The sequence below is a fragment of the Gracilinanus agilis genome, chromosome 2 (genome assembly GCF_016433145.1).
Source record: "Gracilinanus agilis isolate LMUSP501 chromosome 2, AgileGrace, whole genome shotgun sequence".
Taxonomy (NCBI): Eukaryota; Metazoa; Chordata; class Mammalia; order Didelphimorphia; family Didelphidae; genus Gracilinanus; species Gracilinanus agilis.
The window spans coordinates 105550654-105569651 of NC_058131.1; the positions used below are offsets into that span (position 1 = coordinate 105550654).

At 40.1% G+C, this 18998-nt stretch overlaps 1 protein-coding gene across 2 annotated transcripts in view; it reads left to right on the plus strand.

Moving 5' to 3' along the window:
* Positions 1-18998, plus strand: part of SPTBN1 (spectrin beta, non-erythrocytic 1) — a 191675-nt gene that overhangs the window by 118628 nt on the left and 54049 nt on the right. For both annotated transcript variants that reach the window (XM_044663335.1, XM_044663336.1), the window contains exons 4-15: positions 110-201; positions 2361-2441; positions 2859-2974; positions 7308-7420; positions 8377-8564; positions 9919-10036; positions 11465-11623; positions 12628-12930; positions 15322-15475; positions 16184-17054; positions 17150-17287; positions 18045-18801. In XM_044663335.1, the coding sequence (XP_044519270.1) occupies positions 110-201; positions 2361-2441; positions 2859-2974; positions 7308-7420; positions 8377-8564; positions 9919-10036; positions 11465-11623; positions 12628-12930; positions 15322-15475; positions 16184-17054; positions 17150-17287; positions 18045-18801 (3090 nt within the window). The remainder of the gene's footprint in view (positions 1-109; positions 202-2360; positions 2442-2858; positions 2975-7307; positions 7421-8376; positions 8565-9918; positions 10037-11464; positions 11624-12627; positions 12931-15321; positions 15476-16183; positions 17055-17149; positions 17288-18044; positions 18802-18998) is intronic.

Consider the following 18998-nt stretch of genomic DNA (forward strand, 5'->3'; position numbering starts at 1 on the left):
CTTACCTTCCTCTGTTGTATCTAATGCCAAGAAACACATTTTGTTCTTATTGATTCATAGATTTCATCAATGACCCATTAATCCCACTCATATTCTTTGTGAATCTTAGATTCAAGATATCAGTGTGGAAACAGAAGACAACAAAGAGAAAAAATCTGCCAAAGATGCATTGCTATTGTGGTGCCAGATGAAAACAGCCGGGTGAGTGTGACAGGCGAGATTCTGGGGGAAAGGCTCTTTCCAGGGCTGGAACTTCTCTCCAGTCACTTGTGACATATCAGTGTGTGTCTTCTCCACTGACCTCCACCAGGAAGGGGAGTGCAGAGGAAGAAGAGGCCATCTTGTTAGCTTGTCCCAGCTGATATTTCAGGCAGCTTTCATTAAGGGAAGGAATCTGAACTACTCAGCTCCTATCGAAGAAACACTATGCTTAAATTTTAGTTCATTCTGTCTCTGTTCATTGAAATTGGCAGGCTATTGTGGATGATAAACTTTTTCATGGGGTTTATTCTTTCCAGATATTTTTAGGACCAGTAATAGTGAGTAGTAAATATATAGGCATGACTTTAATTTAAGTAATTAGTCCACAAGTGTTTTTTTGAGTACCCCTAGGCACTTTTGAGTACTATTCTAGGTGCTCTAGGCCCTTAAGGAGGTTATAATACAATAAGGGTGCTAAACCTATAATCAAGCATAAATATGGAATTATAGTCATTATAAATAATTAGTATTTAATAGACTCTTGGCTAGATTATGGATAAGTTTCCAATGTATGAAAGGACTGCATTGTGATAAGCTCTCTACAGAGGTTTATTTAACCATCAGAAAATCAGGGTTTAGCCCTGCTTTCAGTATGAAAAAACAAATAAGCTGACAATGCCGACAATGACAAGGGAAACTTGGCTACTTTGTAGTAAAAGGAAATGGGAATATTTGGGTCTCAGTGACTTCACTATTCAAATAATGGAGACCAATAAATCTACAGACTCTGAGCTACACTTAATTAAACAAATATTTATTAAGTATCTCTTCCATGGAAGGCACTGTGTGAAAATGCTTAGAGTTACAAAGATAGATTTGGGAGACTGCTCTCAAGGATTTTCTGATCTAATTGGGAGGAATGCAGTATAGAAAACAGCCTCCAGTAAAAAGTAGTTTGAAAAAGAGGCAAAAGACAGTCCCTGTCCTCAAGGAGCTTACCATCCAATGGATTGAAGAGGGAAAGATGAAAATGGTTAGGTCACAAGGAGGCCTTTTTGGCTAAAACATCCAGAAACAGGTGAGTAGAAAGAGATAAGATTTTGAAAGTGAATTGGAGCCATACTCTAGAGCAGTGGTTCCCAAACGTTTTGGCCTACTGCCCCCTTTCCAGAAATTAATTTTTTAAAAATTTTAATAGCAATTTAATAGGAAAGATAAATGCACCTCTGGCCATCACCGCCTCCCTAAATCGCTGCAGCACCCACCAGGGGGCGGTAGCACCCACTTTGGGAATCACTGCTCTAGAGGGCTCAAATGTTACAGCAAGGAATAATGTAATTCATAAAGTATATATTTGAATTCACACACTGGCTATTGGTTCCAGCTTAATGGAAAGGGGCAATGTAAATTAAAATAATCTGATCAATTCAGGAAGATTCATTATTCCCACTAATCCAGACCTATCTTCTTTCTTTGGCCAAAATGAGACCTGAGGTGTTATTGAACTGGGGAGTGAGGAGATTGCAGATGATTGAGATGATTTGGTGTGAAGGATAATTTGGAGAGAGAACATACATATTTATGAACAGTTTGGAGACTATTACAATAAGTCAGACAAGAAAAAACTACTAACCTCAGTGAATTTAGGTAGTTGGATTAGTAGTGGAGAAGAGTATGAATGTAAGAGGTTTATTGGGGGGGGGTGGTAATATTCACAGGACTTTGCAACTAGTTGGGTGTGGATTGCATTCTTTTATTTTTTTCCCTTTCTATGTATGCCATTTTATGGAATCCCACTTTGCCTCATTCCTTTATTTCCTAATCAGTAAAAAATCCCAAATCTCAGCATTGTGGAGTTCTGTGTTTCAGGAAAGTATGATGTAAAGGAAAGAAGATTGTATTAAAACAATTTTTTAAAAGAAATGTGGAATTTAAAAATTGGATATACCTTTTAACCCATAGTTGACTGAATTACAAACTGGCCAAGTCAGGTAACATAGAAGCTCTCTGCCTCATCTGAATTACAATTTCAGTGACTCAGTTAAAATTTCTTTTTGACATTCATAGACTGATCTCTTTACTGCTTTTAAAATAATCATCAATGAACCAACTATTGCTCAACATATTCTCTTTCTTTTCTTTTGTATTGGCTTTTGCAGGTACCCCAATGTCAACATTCACAACTTTACTACTAGCTGGAGGGATGGCATGGCTTTCAATGCACTTATACACAAACACCGGTGAGTCCTTAGAAAGCACATTGATGGTCTTAAGTGTAGTGATAATCATTCCTTTGTGGCAGAATCATATAGTTTTTTGCTTTTATCTCCACTGGATTTCAAGTTCAGCTTAGAGAAAACCAAATGTTAGGTTTTGCATGAATACATTTAGAAATTTTGTGTTCAAGACCATAGACCACTACTGTTGGTATGTTCCTAGCTTTTTAGTATTTCCCATTGTTTCAAGATGGCTTGGAAAATTGTAGAGCAACAATATGGGAGAGGGGCTTTTTATTTCACTTTTTATTTCCCTGCGTTTTATACTTTTGACCAAATTGTTTTCAGACTGTAGATTAAATGCTTTTTCTTTCTTTCTTTCTTTTTTTTTTTTTTTTTTTTTTTTTTTTTTTTGTGGGGACTTTTTCCTTGTTTATATAGGCCTGACCTGATTGATTTTGACAAACTGAAGAAATCCAATGCACACTACAATCTTCAGAATGCTTTTAACCTGGCAGAACAGCATCTGGGTCTCACCAAGCTCCTGGATCCAGAGGGTAAGGGTTCTGCCATTCATCAAATATTGGTGTCTACCTGCTGTGCAAGGTACTGCTTGGTGCCAGGAGTCACACAAAGATGAAAAATGACAGGCCCTGCCTTTAGGCAGTCATGTATTGGTGTAGTAAGGGAGTAGAGACATATATGTATAAAGCATTCTAATACAAAATAACCAGTGAAATGCTGAAGAGAAGGAATAAAATGCCATGGAATGTAAAGGAAGGACATACTCCTTCCAAATGAGAGTCACTCAGGAGACTTCCCTGGAAAAGATAGCTTTTGAACTGTGCTTTGAAAAGTGGGTAGGATTACCACTGGTGAAAAATCAGGCAGGAATTTAGTAGCTTCCATCCGTTTGGAATAATTTATGCAATGGATCACATAGAGGGAACTGAAAATTGTCTTTTAAGAAAGGTTCACTTTAGTTGGAGCATAAGAAATAATAGGAAAGAATGTTGTAAAAAACAGGGTGGTACCAGATTGTGGGAAGACCTTGAAAGTCAACATTAGAACTTTGGCCTTTGTTACATAGACATTAGAGAGTTATTGAAGATTTATGAGTAAGTAGGCTAATGGAATGAGTAGTGATTTAGGGAAACTTATTGAGCAGTTGTATTTAAGATAAATTAAGAAGGTGGAAACAGTGAGATAGACTAGAGACAAGGAGAATAAAGTAGGAAATTATTGTCGTGGGTCAAGTCGACGTCATAAGGGTGGGATATATAAGTTGTCAGTGAATTGCTGCGGCCCTAGACCTTAGTTTTAAAACTTTTAGATGTTTGTTCTTCCCAGTCCCCCTAGTATATGCACTAAGGAGCCTGAGGCAGTTTTCGCTCCTAGAAACACCATTGCTTTAATGTTAGCTTACTGTGCCCAGCGCAGCAAGACCAATGTTAGGAAATGTGGTGTAATGGATTGGAATCTGGTTTTGGAGTCACGTCCTGCCTCTGACACTCCCTCGCTGTGAACGCTGGTCACTCACCATCTCTGGGCCTCGGTACCCATCTCGGTGAAACAGGAATGGCACGTGGGAGTCTTCCCATTCCAAAGCTCTAGAATGCATTCCCTTCTCTCCACCTTGCAAAATACCGAGCCCAGGCCAGCTGCCACCTCCTACCGGAGACCTTTCTTTATTCCTCCCCTTCACTCACCAGTCCTCTCTGTATCTATTCTGTATTTCTTTCCTGGCCGGAATGCTGTATGGTCCATGAATCCCTTTAGATCAGGGACTGTTGTTTGGCTTTGTTTCCCCAGCATCTGGCTTAGCCCTTAGCACACAGAGCAGTTACTTAATAAATGACTGTTGCATTGAATCCTATGGGAAAATGAGTAACATTTAGAATTTTAGTGTCCCCTTCCTGCAGTGACAACTTGTTTTTACTTCTACTGCCCATCTTTTATCTTTAGGACTCCTTCTATAGTAGACCCAGTATTCTTTGCTGTTGGAATTTCTCATGGTAATATATAATGTCTCCTGACTGATGGAGGGGGAACTTGTTTTCTGAGTAGTAGTATTTTAGAACTGACCTCAGAGACAGATCTCTGCTTTATGGCTCTTATTGCAGGAGAATGTTTATTTTGCAAATTCATGCCAGTGAACAGAGATCTGAGCTGACCCCTGTAGTGTGTTCCCCTATGCTGCATTTCCTGCTTAACATCAGGCTTCATTTTAGTACAGCCTGTAATAAGAACTTTTTTTTTTTTTTTTTTTTTTTTTGAAATTAAAAACCACATTAGAATAGATGATTTGTTTGTGGTATTAGAACTTCCTAAGTGTGCTATAGTACAGCTGCGGATAAAAGGAGGATTCTGGGTGGGAGAAAAAAGAGGGAGAAGGAAAAAAAAAGTCTGAAATTCTTAAAACTTTAGAGCAGGAAGTTTAGCTGCCTGGAGGGCAGGTAGAGGTCATGAGACTACCAAGCAAGCTTCTTGCTATTTTCCACTACATCAAATTCCCTGATATATTCATTACAGGAAACTGAGATAAAATTATCTCTGAACTACCCACTAAGTGATCTTCCAACACAAATACAAACTAAAATTCCATTTGTAGTAAACTTCTTTAGGCCCCCTTTGGCTCAGGAGAAAATTGCTTCTTATTTTTATTAACTATTTGCATTTTGTTTTTAAATTTTCTCTTCACGATGGCAAAGTATTTTATCATTCACTTTTTTTAAAATAACTAATCTTTGCTATAACTACTTGGATGAAGAGTGGAAGCAACATAATATCAGAGACAGAATACTGGGCTGGGTGTCTGAAGACCTAGATTTTAGGTTTGTTTCTTCTAGGTCAATTTAATACTAGTCACATTCCAGGCCTTTGTTTCCCCATCTGTAAAATGAGACTATGGGACTAGATCAGAAGTGTGAGACATTGTGGCCCATTGTACTCCCAAATGGCAGCATAAACAAGCTACACGTGTAATTGGGTAATATTTTATATTTTAAATAAAAATATTCCATAAAACAGGTTAATATCACATTTTAAAACTGAGTTAAAACAAAGCCTGTAGTTATCCTTATGTACAGATTCATGGTCTCTGTTTGAGTTTCCCACCCCTGGGCTAGAGCTTTATTTAATTTCTTTTTCAACTCTAGCATTCTATATTTCTGTAGGGTACATGTTATCTTATTGAAATGGTGGCATTGTCAAGGTCATTCAACAAGTTTGTATGTGAAATAAAAGGCCAGCTTATAGCAGCAGTTCTAGAGTTATTCCTCTGATAATTTGACATTGTTGTCTCTAATGGAGAGCAATTTGGCATAACAGAGCTGGCCTAGAGCTCAGATGGTGTTGTTGCTATGTGACTTTGGGGAAGTCTCTTAAAATCTCAGTGCTCAAGGCATCTCTAGAAAAAATTATACCTTGCAAAGGTGTCAACTTACCTTAATAGAGGAAGTTTTCTTTACTAATGAAATCAGAGATCTAGTCCCATGCCTTAGCTCTATTAAAGCAGACTTTGTAGATGAATTATTTTTGAACACCCCAGAGGCATATTATCAATTCTAGTTATGAAACTTATCCTTCACATATCTTGAAATTGAGCATAACCAATAATAGGTTTGGTTTTTTTTTCCTTGCATCCCCAGCATCTAATAGAGTGCCATATACAAATAGACATGGCATAGATATTTCTCAAATTTAGCCAAATTCAAACTTAAAAGCAGGCATTTTTCTGGCTCTCTCAAAATTATCTTTTCTTCCATTTGCAAGACTAATCACCAGTAACACATTCTATTAGAGAAATGCATCTATGAGTGGGAGCCAGTAAGTTTGGGGGCTGGTCCCCACTTCTGGTGTCAGCCAGCTGGGTTTCCATAAAAAAATCACTTAATCTCTTGAGTGACTTAGTTTTCTTTAATTTTTTTCTGTCTGCAACAAAGGGTTGTTGTAAGAAAGAAAATGAGAGACTATGGATTCACTAATTCAGATCAGTAACCATTCATTAAGTGCCTGCTATAAACCCAAACACATTGCTAAGCTATGGATATTTGGATATAAATGTGTGTGGACAAAGTACCATCAGTTTCTAACAAAAACTCTCCCAATCTATCTTACTCTTTTCCACAACTTATTTTCTTATTTTTCTTCTATTCTTAAGTATTTTTTTTTCCTTTCCCTAATTGTACTGGAACACCCACGTAGCCCTGCTACCCCTCCTGTTGGCCTTTGGGCATCATGAGGGTATGGATTGAGTCTTCACTGGACTTCCTGTCCCTCTCACGTTCTGCTTTAGTAGCCATTTATTTTTGTTTCCTAGGTTGTTTCTTATAACCTTTAAATCTAATAACTTCCAACTTTACCATAGATTCATTATGTTTGTAAAATCCCCCTTACTTTGGGGAAATGGTAAGGACAGCAAAAACTTGCATATGGTGCTGCTTGCCTCACTTCCAATATTAACCACAGTTCACAAAAAGTCTTCCCCTTAATATGAATTCCACTAGCACTTATTAGGTTTGCCTTTTTCTGTATTGTGTAATTTCACATTTAGCATCTATATTTTTTAATTCTTTGCTAGTTGTTTTTGTCATTACATTTTGACTATCAACTAGAGGATGGGCCCCAGTAGGAGATTAGACCCCTGTGCCATTCATGTGTGTATGCATTCTCAATGGCATCGTGTAATTTGGACATTTGAGGCTTGTATGAATAACTTAAGGAACAATATTATCTTCATTACTCTTGATTAATGGAATGGTACTTTAAATCAACTTGGATTATTGAATAAACTCAGGAATTAAGACTGGGGGCGTTTAAGTTATTCTCGCTATTTGACTGACTAGAAGCGTAAGAAACATACTGAAATTAATCTTCTCTTGGTCACAGACATCAGTGTGGACCATCCTGACGAGAAGTCCATCATCACCTACGTGGTGACGTATTACCACTACTTTTCAAAGATGAAGGCCTTGGCCGTTGAAGGAAAACGCATTGGGAAGGTTGGTTCACTAAGATTCTGTGAGTTACAGTGAAAGTGGGTCCATTTCTCAGTGCATTCCTGAACTTCTTCCCAGCCAGGTGTTGTGCCAGTAAAGTTTTATGAAAGACAAGAAGGGTAAAGAGAAGAGTGGACGCTGCGGCTCTTTGGGGATGTGGAGCCTAAACAAGGAGCTGCATCCCGAGGAACTGATTTTGTCTTAATTCAGCCTCCCAGGAGCCCCACGCCTAAAAGAGGACAATATGATCCAGGGGCTTTTTGTTAGAAATGGCTTATAACCAGCCAACTTAACGGAATTCTATTCTTTTCCTGACTTTTTATTTCTCTGCTCAGAAAGTATTCTTTTCTGATTCCAATTGTGTTTTCAAAAGCGACCATCTTTCTAAAGAGGATCAAATGACATCATCCTGATAATTACAGGACTCGAGTCAGGAAAACCCAAGTTTGATTCCTGCCTCAAACCCTTGGGTGACTCTGGGCAAGGTATTTAACCTCTCCTTGCCTCTCTCCATCTGTAAAATGGGGATAACAATTACACCTCTCTTGCTGGAGGTCTATGTTATTTGGTCCTCAATGGCTGTTGTTTGCACTTTGCAAACTTTAACAAATATTCAAGCTTATAACCTTCTTAAAGCCTAGAAAATATACAAGAAACCACAGAAGAGCACAGAACAAGATAACTGCCTCCTTTTTTTTTGTTTTTTGTTTTTTGTTTTTTTTATTTAGCCCAGGCCTTTGGGATTAGAAACTTAAAATTACCTCTATAGCATCTTATGGTGCTGGCCTGTTATTCCAGATGTTAAAGAATAAGTTAAGTCCATTTCTCAGATATGATCATTGGCGTCTTGTTACCTCATAACTCTTGGAAAAGAAAGTGCTTGTAGCCTAGGATCTGTGTGTGAATCTACAGTTCCTGTTCTGAGCTCATTTCTCACATTTCCCTCTTGTGTTTGGCAGGTGCTTGACAATGCCATTGAAACAGAGAAAATGATTGAGAAATACGAATCACTAGCCTCAGACCTCTTAGAATGGATTGAACAAACCATCATTATCTTGAACAATCGAAAATTTGCCAACTCCCTTGTCGGAGTCCAGCAGCAGCTACAGGCATTCAACACTTACCGCACTGTGGAGAAACCACCCAAGTAAGCCGTAAAGAGGAACTCTGGTGTTTTTGAGGTCCAGGCTGTCGAAATGCCTTTATTCCTGCATTGTGTAGGGAAGAAGGCTTTGCGACAGATCGTTCCCCGTTTTTCCTGTCGTCTGTGGCCCACTTTCCAATTTAGCTGCCTTTCGCCACCTATCTCATCCCTTTCCACATGATTGTGTATCGAAGAAAGTTATTGTGAGCCTCAGCCCTTACACCCGCTGGAAAGGGTATTCATAAGCTATAGGGATCTCAGGAAGAACAGTGTTTATTATTATATTATGTTATATTTTATTATTATTAGCATTTATTATATTATGTTATATATTATTATTACTAATAATAATAATAAGAGAGAGCCATTGCAAGAGTAATTCAGCAGCCCAATTGCTTCCTCGGTGATAGAAGAAACCATCCCTAACTGCCCTTCTCTAGTTCTCAGAGCTTTTAATCCTGAATGTTTAGGGGGACAGAAGAGCCTCAGTCATGTCTCATAACCTTGTTTGAGGGCTTTTTTGCTAGCTTCTCTTCTGAGATAGCCTCTCATGAGGATTTGGAGAAACTTGGGACATGAAGTCTTAATTTGGTATAAGTATATAGAAGGATATATAAAAAAAATATCTGCTTCTCAGAGGGCTAGAGAATTAATACTAATTGCTGTCCTTCAAAAAGTCTTAGTCTGAGTCAAATTATAATTTCACCATCTTTTCTCATTGAAGTATGCCATTGGTACATGGGAACCCCCCTATGGTGTAATGATATGCTTGGCTGGTAATATCTCCAGATTGCCACATTCCCAAATCACTTGGTGCCCTCTCTTTCCCCTCCTTCCTTCTTCTCCTCCCTTTCTATTTTCCTCCTCTCTCTTGCACACAAAGCAAACAACAACAGCATCCAATTAATTCTGAATTTCCTATCTAGGTCACAACTCATTTCTAGTTGTGAAAGCCCCTGGAAATGGATTAGCTAGTTATTTGAAATCCATATTTGTTGAAATCATTTGGCCGTTTCTTTATGAAGAGAGAAGCCTATTTTCCAAGAGTTGTCTTTAAATCGTGGTTGAGATTAGTAAGAAAATATTGCAAACAGACATAGGAGTGGCTTTTTTTCTTTCTTTTTCTGGCCATTTTTCAGAGATCCAATCCATCAGTTTTTTAAGATGTCTGCTATGTGCAAGGCACTTAGCCTTGGGGATTTAGTTCATATAAAACCCAGCAGTTGGCCCCCTGTATATGTTCTCTGTCTGAGCTTTCCTTCTTTCACTCTTTCTCTCCTCCGATGACTTTTTGAAATATTGTTTCCATGACAACTGATGTGAAAGAAATGATAAATATCTCTTTTGTGCCTGTTAGGTTCACAGAAAAAGGAAACCTGGAAGTGCTGCTTTTTACCATCCAGAGTAAAATGAGGGCCAATAATCAAAAAGTATACATGCCTCGGGAGGGGAAGCTCATCTCAGATATTAACAAGGTAAAGTTATACCCATCTCTTTTCCTCATCTATTCCAAGCCGAAGTACCACTATTGAATATTCGACCTGGGCCATATGTCAGGCAAGGTATTATAGTGATATATAGTATACTCTTTACTTGAAGGTAATTCCCAAAGTTGACCATTTCATAAAAGTTTGTTTCTCTTTACCGTGCTGCTCTTCCTTTAGACTACCTAATTTATATTCCCTGGGCAGTTGGATCAATTCATTCATTTGTGCATTGTGATGAATCTTGGGCAGGTGACTCAGGTGTCTCTAAGGATTGGGGAAACAAACTTTTCATTGCGTATTACTTCATTTCTCTGGAATTTCCCAAGCAGCTGCTTCTCAAAATCTCACCTGCCCTCTGTCAGAGCAAACAGTGAATTAACTAATTACATAACTTCTTTCACTTCTGTACCCACTATGCCTGTTGCGTCTATAGTTAGATTATTTCACATTGGCCACTATCCCCTGTTGGAATTTGAAGTATCTAGAAATATCTATGGATGGTTAGAGATGAGCATTGTTTTTGAGCTGAATTTTGTGATTTCTAACAAGAGGCATACTTTATAGGAACATTTTTCTTGGAGCCAATTATTATGAAAGAAAAACCTTATAAGAAGTATCTTTTAAATTCATTTTTTCAAACCTCTGATTTTATTGGTACAAGAAACTCCCTGTGAAGAACCGTTCTCTACTAGCACAGATGGGACACCTTTTTTATTTTAGTTTTAGTGAGTTACCCAAGTAAAAAAGAGACACAGCCAGAATCTGTCAAGTCTAGAGTTCGAACAAACATCTTCCTAATTCTTGAGTGTAGTTGTTTAATTACTATACCACACTACCTTTTCTTATTGGTAGAAAATGAGCAGCTCTGTATTTTGGGGAGTTTTTATTTTTGTTTTTGGAGGGCAAAGTTAAGATAATATATAGCTTGTGGTTTTTATACAAATAGAGCTTCCCAGTAAGGTGTTTTTATTTCTCTTTTGAATAAAAGTTTATTAAAGTCTCATTTTAGTTCTAATATTTTGAAAGTACATATTTTATTCTAATTACCATATAAGCATTTAGCTTCCAGTACAATTTTGTTCATGTCATTGAAACTTTGGAAGGAGGGGAGGGATTTGCACACACCAAAATAAATTTGAATGTTATTTGCTACTGTTGGCTTTTTGTTGTTAAATTTTGGGGTGGGGGAGAGAGGTAAGGAGGAGAGGTTGTTCCAAATTCTTGGCTTTTACTGGAAACACAAAAATCTCAGTTTCTTCTTCCTTAAAATAAGGGGGTTGGACTAGATGATCTCAAAGGTCACATCTAGTTTTACATTTGCTGATCTCTAATCTGTGTTGACTGTGAGCCAAGGAGGTTTGCTTCATTAGACCATTTCAGGAAAGTGTTTTTTTTTCCCCCTCTTCACATCCTTAGGCCTGGGAACGACTGGAAAAAGCTGAACATGAAAGAGAACTGGCACTGCGGAATGAGCTCATAAGACAAGAGAAACTGGAACAACTTGCTCGCAGATTTGATCGCAAGGCAGCTATGAGGGAGACATGGCTGAGTGAGAATCAACGTCTGGTGTCTCAGGTTGGGATTCGAGTATTTTATGAAGCTAAAATGATTACCTTCCATGGCCATGAGAAAATAAACACTAAATGCTTTCTACAGATAGAACTAGCAGTTTTTACTTTAACTATAGGGAATGAGGGGAAGGGAGGAAGAGGAAGGAACAAGCATTTATTAAGCACCTACTATGTACCAAACACTGTATACTACAAATATTACCTCATTTTATCTTATCTTATCTGATAAAGAGTCAGTTCATCAACATAAGCGGTATTTTCATAGAAACTAAGAGACAGAATAACCTCATGAGGTCATTTTTTAGGAGGCTGTTTATCATACTTAATTCATTTTTTTCTCATTTAATTCCAATTTTCATTTGTTTGGAAGCCTCACAGACATTCTTTGTTTAGTTAGTGGGTATGTGAACACAAATCTACTTTTGTAAGTCAGTACAAAAAAAAAATCTCCCCATCCCACAAATTCTTAAACCAGCTCACTCTTGCCCAGAGCAATTGCTGGTAGTGAAGCAAATTCAATCAATTCAACAACTCTTTATTATGCAAAGCAGTAGCATAGGTGCTGGGGATATAAACAGAAATATATAATCTCATGAGGAATTTGTATTCACTGGATACCCCTATAAATGTAAAAATAAAATAAAACACAAGGGCCGCTTCGAATTAATATAAGGTAATTTATATAATATATATAATGTAGAGGCAACAAATAACCAGGGTTAAGGAAGGCTTCATGGAATATTTAAACCTGGTTTAAAAAACCTACCTGACTTCTGACTTTTAGGCTTGCCCAGCATAAATCATTACTGACCGTAGACCTGTAGATGAATGTTTCCAAAACCCTTAGCGGCATGCATGATGTATCCCTTTGCTCTATAAGAGCCACAGTGGAGAAGAAGTAATTTGGGAGACAGGACACGTGAATTTCGGGACAAGGCGAAGCCATGTGGGGAGGAACCTGAGGAAATGAGGTTTTTTTCCCAAAAGGTCTCTCATGCTCTCTTGTAGGACAACTTTGGGTTTGACCTTCCTGCTGTGGAAGCTGCCACCAAGAAACATGAGGCCATTGAGACAGACATTGCCGCCTATGAGGAACGTGTCCAGGCCGTAGTGGCCGTGGCCAAAGAACTAGAAGCTGAGAACTACCATGACATCAAGCGTATCACGGCGAGGAAGGACAACGTCATCCGCTTGTGGGAGTACCTCCTGGAGCTGCTCAGGGCACGCAGGCAGCGTCTGGAGATGAACTTGGGACTGCAGAAGATATTCCAGGAGATGCTGTACATTATGGACTGGATGGATGAAATGAAGGTAAAACTTGCTTGGAATTATAGATGGTCTACAAAGGACGACTAGATTTTGCTGCAGGGAAAACTGTACATGTTAACCTATATCCTTACCCTTAAACCAGTCCTTTCTCTAGCCACATCAGTGGGAACGAGAGAAAACATAAGGGAAAATTTTCAAGTGGGGATGTGAGGGAATGTGTAGTTTTCAAGTGATCTCTCCTGAGAACTGCATCAATAGGGAATGAAAAGATTTGAGTATGTAGAGTAGAATTTGGCATGTATGACTAGAGTTTTGACTATACTATGATGTTCCACAAGAAATCAAAAGAGATTTTTCAGAAAGCCTTCCAAGTTTAGCTTTCTGTTTAATAGATCTGTCTTCAATAAAGCAAGCAATCTAAATGTAGATTATTGCAGATATTTGGTCTTATGTTTCCTTGGAAGAAATGATGATTTATACAGCTCCTACCTTTCTCTCCAAACAATAGCCCTGTACTCATTCTGGTTTATGCAGTATAGGTCTTTAGAAAAAAGTTAGCCTCATAAATGAGGAAACATTTAAAAAACATTGGTCATAGATCAGGCTCATCTTGTCCTTTTTGCCAATGTCTCTTAATAGACTTTAGAAACCATGAGAAAACCTATCCCTAGTGGGATAAAGTGTTACCTCATTTCCCTTTGTTATAATAATCTCAAGTAAGTTATGGCTTAAACCTAATAGGATACTCTTAAAAGGTAGAAATGTGAACATTTGGTATAAGATTTAGCTGGGTGAAGATTTCAGGGTTTAGTTTGAAATTTGGTTGCAATTTAGTTTGAATGTGATTGATTCTATTTCACTTCAGTTTAACAAATGTTTGTGGCATACCTGCTATATTCAGAGGACTCTTATTACAAAGTCACTCCAGATATTTCAGCGGTTTTGCCAATGGAACCCATATTCTTGACAGTCTCCTACCAAAAGGCAAATGCCTTCCACATATGGACCTGTTGATGAACCATATTTGTGGTCTAAGGACCATCATAGCTATATTTAGAAAAGTTCATCACCATAAAGGCCATCAACTGATGAATTTTTGCCATAGATATCTGTCTGCTAAAGCATATATGGTTTGCCATTAGGACTAGTAAAGAGAGAGTACCCATACTTATAGAATCACAAATGATCAAAATAAATAATATGTAAGGTACTGTTTTGGGCACTGTCCTATTGAAGAACCAGAGAATAAGCATAAAAGAGCCATCTGGACTCACCCATGAATTTTAAAAGTTGGCCAACACCTATTAGGTATGATATCCAAAACAGACTTTTGTTCACGGTACAATATATCGTTTCATTCTGATTTCTCTTGTGCCCTCCAGCGATATAGGGGTGGAAAATTCAATTCTACAAATACTGATTGCTTAAGGACCTTCTTTGGGCAAGTCACTGTGCCCTATCAGCATTGGGATATAAAGACAAAAAAGTAAAAGAATTCTTGCCTTAATAAAGAATTTGCCTTTTGTTTGACAAATATAACATGAACTCATATAAACATAAACAAGATAATTTGCAGAAATTAAATTAACAATAGAAATATCTGTAAAAGTTGATTGGTGCCAGACTGGAAGGCCTAAATTAACTTTTCCCAGATGATGAATTTGTATTGTAGAGGCCTTCAGGGAACCCCTGAAAGTTTTTGAATATGAAAATGGCCTCTTCAAGTCTGTGCCCTAGAAAGATTTTTTTTGGCAATTTTTTGAAGTATGGATTACAGAGGAAGTAAGAGACCAATTAGGTTATCATATTAATCTCAAATGAGAGACATTGTAGAGGTAGAAGCCACAAACTGATTACACGGAGGCAGGAGGAGACAGCAAGAGGTAGGGAAGAATCAAGGCTGTGAATCTAGGTGCATCCAGAAGGATGATTCTCTTGACAAATATAGGGAAGTTTGAGGTAAAGATTGGTTTGCAGGAAAGGCTAATTAACCTTCATTATGTTATATTTGGATTTATTTAAATATTAAACTTCTATTTAATAATATATTATTATATAAAAAATTATTTTGGTCAGTTTGAGATGTCATTGGCTGGAACATGAAGAAAGAGAAAGAGGACCATCATATTCTACAATGGAAAGATTATCTCGGAGGGGAGAGTTTCAGTTGAGTGGTGGGTGGGGTTGGAAGCCAGGCTGCAAGAATTGAGAAATGAGTGGGTGGGGTAGAAAAGAGCAGCTTTGCTCTTACTCTTAGTTCCTCCAAAGATTGAGTAGGCAGCACAGAGACCGGTGCTTCCAAGTGAACCCCTGGCCTTCACATGCTTTGCATCCTTCTCTTGCTTTACGTAATTGAGTTGGCATGTGTTGTTGTTGCTTTTTTAAACAAACCAACATGTGACTTCATATCTTTTCACTGTCTTTCTTGCATAGGTGCTTCTCTTATCTCAAGATTATGGCAAACATTTGTTAGGTGTGGAAGACTTGTTGCAAAAACATGCTCTGGTGGAAGCTGACATTGGTATCCAGGCAGAAAGGGTGAGGAGTGTGAATGCCTCTGCCCAGAAGTTTGCAACCGATGGTGAAGGTAAGGGAGGACCTTTGGACGTTTGAAGATGCTGACACCTCCCGGCCACCAAAATGGGAAAAGGGAAACTTCCCATGGATCTGTCTGATGGGAGGGAAGTGGGGCTCTCTGGCTTTTGACACTGTTAAGCTGTGTGGGTGGCACATGAAGTTGGGCCTCCTCAATGCTCTTCTTTCACTTACCCAGTGCTGTGAATGGGGGAAAGGGAGCAAGATGCAGTCTGGAGAGAATAGTTTGAAATGTTTAATGTCTGTCTTGAATTCCTGTGATGGAATGGAGAACAGGGGAGCGCCCTCCTCCTGCCAAATCTCCAAATCTGAGTTGTTGTCGGATCCATTTTCACAGGCAGCTTGGCCGGGTCCCCATAACCTTGCAGCGCTGCTAAGAAAACTGTGTATCCTTCCCATCTGTCATCCTCTCCTCTGTAACCGTATCATGGGTCCAATGTTCACTGAGAAGATTGGTTGTGTGGCATCTCTTAGAAGCAAAACTTGCTCGTGTGCCCTTTTAGTTCTTGAGAGATTTGGAGATGGAATAGTTTTGTCTAACACAGAGGAAACACTTTCCCTCCAGCAAGGAGGCCGTGTTAAGAAGTGCAGCCGGTGGGTCATGGGCCCCGAACGTGATGGTGTTCTCTTGCTCCTAAAAGAGCAACAAAACTAAGGCGTGTGTTCTGAACCCTCCCCCTTTCTTCCCTGTCTCAAACAGGTTACAAGCCATGCGACCCACAAGTCATCAGGGACCGGGTAGCCCACATGGAGTTTTGTTACCAAGAGCTTTGCCAGTTGGCGGCTGAACGGCGCGCCCGCCTCGAGGAATCTCGCCGCCTGTGGAAGTTCTTCTGGGAAATGGCGGAAGAGGAAGGCTGGATAAGAGAGAAAGAGAAGATCCTCTCCTCAGACGACTACGGGAAAGATCTGACCAGTGTGGTCCGCCTGCTCAGCAAGCACAAGGCATTCGAGGATGAGATGAGCGGGCGCAGCGGCCACTTTGAGCAGGCCATCAAGGAAGGGGAAGACATGATCGCCGAAGAACACTTCGGTTCTGAGAAAATCCAGGAAAGAATCATTTACATCCGGGAGCAGTGGGCTAACCTGGAGCAGCTCTCGGCCATTCGGAAGAAGCGCCTGGAGGAAGCCTCCCTTCTCCATCAATTCCAAGCCGACGCCGACGACATCGATGCCTGGATGTTGGACATCCTCAAGATTGTCTCCAGCAGCGATGTGGGCCACGATGAGTACTCGACGCAGTCCTTGGTCAAGAAGCACAAGGACGTCGCTGAAGAGATCGCTAACTACAGGCCAACCATCGACACGCTGCATGAGCAAGCCAATGCCCTGCCCCAGGAGCACGCCGAGTCCCCTGATGTGCAAGGCCGGCTGTCCGGCATTGAAGAGAGGTACAAAGAAGTGGCAGAGCTCACGCGGCTCAGGAAGCAGGCCCTCCAGGACACCCTGGCCCTGTACAAGATGTCCAGTGAGGCAGACGCCTGTGAGCTTTGGATCTATGAAAAGGAACAGTGGCTGAACAACATGCAGATTCCAGAGAAGCTGGAAGACCTGGAGGTGATTCAGCACAGGTGAGAGAAGTTGAGGGATGGGCCGCCATGGTTACCAGCTCACTTCTCAGGAACTGAAGGACATTAATGCCACTAAAAAAATCTCTTTTTTTCAGATTCGAGAGTCTAGAACCTGAAATGAACAACCAGGCATCACGGGTTGCTGTGGTGAACCAGATCGCAAGACAGCTAATGCACAGCGGCCATCCAAGTGAGAAGGAAATTAAGGCCCAGCAGGACAAACTCAACACCAGGTTGGTATGAGACCGGGGTGACCTCAGCCCAGTGAGGAAAGATGGGTGCCAACACTCACCTTCCTCCTAGGTGGCAAATACATCATTGATAGGCACACTAGCTCTATCAACCCAACCTTTCTTAATGTACTAGGAAGAATCATTTGAGTTAGAATTGTGAAGAATAAGGCAAACTACATCCTATTTTAGGTTTCCCTTCCAGTTTCTCTCTCTCACTAGTATTCCATTTTAAGAATTACAGCTGTGGGAGGGGAATAGTTAAAAATTCTACTTTTCTCCCTCAAATATAATCTCGGACATTTCGGTATCTTTTAAACTTTGGATCCATAAGAATTCTTTTAAAGCCAGACCTTTATCCGTGCTGTACTTGCCTACTGAGTAATCCCATTTGAGCAAAAAATACCAGACCTGGTTCTGAGGGCCAATATCAACCTTTGGGTTGGTTAGCTGTCCTTCAGACAAGAATGTAACGTCATGAACAAGGAATGTCATGGACTGTATTCAAAGACGGGTGTGCCAAAGCATTGACTCTTCACAGGTGCTTTTCCTTTTATAGTGGAGCCAGTTTATGCGACCATATCAAGCATTCACATACTAAATGACCTCATTGTTTTATGGAAGGGGGGAAATGGCATTTTGTCCAGCAAATGTTTCACCATTGGGGCAGGGAGAGGGGTTCCCAGCTTTAATGTTAGACTGTTGTTTTAGTATCCAAATATTAGTATTTAGTATCATTTTAATTCTCTTTCACTTATAGGTGGAGCCAGTTCAGAGAACTGGTAGACAGGAAGAAAGATGCCCTTCTCTCAGCCCTAAGTATCCAGAACTACCATCTTGAGTGCAATGAAACCAAATCATGGATAAGGGAAAAGACCAAAGTTATTGAATCCACCCAGGACCTCGGCAACGACCTGGCAGGAGTCATGGCCCTCCAGAGAAAGCTGACTGGCATGGAGCGAGACTTAGTCGCCATTGAGGCAAAGCTGAGTGACCTGCAGAAGGAGGCAGAGAAACTAGAGTCCGAGCACCCAGACCAGGCCCAGGCCATCTTGTCACGACTGGCTGAGATCAGCGATGTGTGGGAGGAAATGAAGACCACCCTGAAGAATCGCGAGGCCTCCTTGGGAGAAGCCAGCAAGCTGCAGCAGTTCCTTCGGGACTTGGATGACTTCCAGTCGTGGCTGTCCAGGACCCAGACGGCGATCGCCTCAGAAGATATGCCAAACACACTTGCAGAAGCTGAGAAGCTCCTCACGCAGCACGAGAACATCAAGAACGAGATCGACAACTATGAGGAAGACTACCAGAAGATGAGGGACATGGGTGAGATGGTGACCCAAGGACAGACGGATGCTCAGTACATGTTCCTTCGGCAGCGCCTGCAGGCTTTGGACACTGGATGGAACGAGCTCCATAAAATGTGGGAGAACAGGCAAAACCTCCTCTCTCAGTCCCATGCTTACCAGCTGTTCCTTAGGGATACAAAGCAAGCAGAGGCATTTCTTAATAACCAGGTAAATCTGATGGCAAACCTCTCTTTCCTACCATTGTGGACCACCTCTCAAGCTTTTCATAGTACTTTGCCTCAAAACTCCCTTTTGTTGCACTAAGAAGTCTTAACAGTCCAGGATAATCTGGGAAAGTTGTATGATAGAAAGAGGGATTGTGTTATACGCTTCTTTGCCTTCCCACATTCCTCTTAACCATTTGC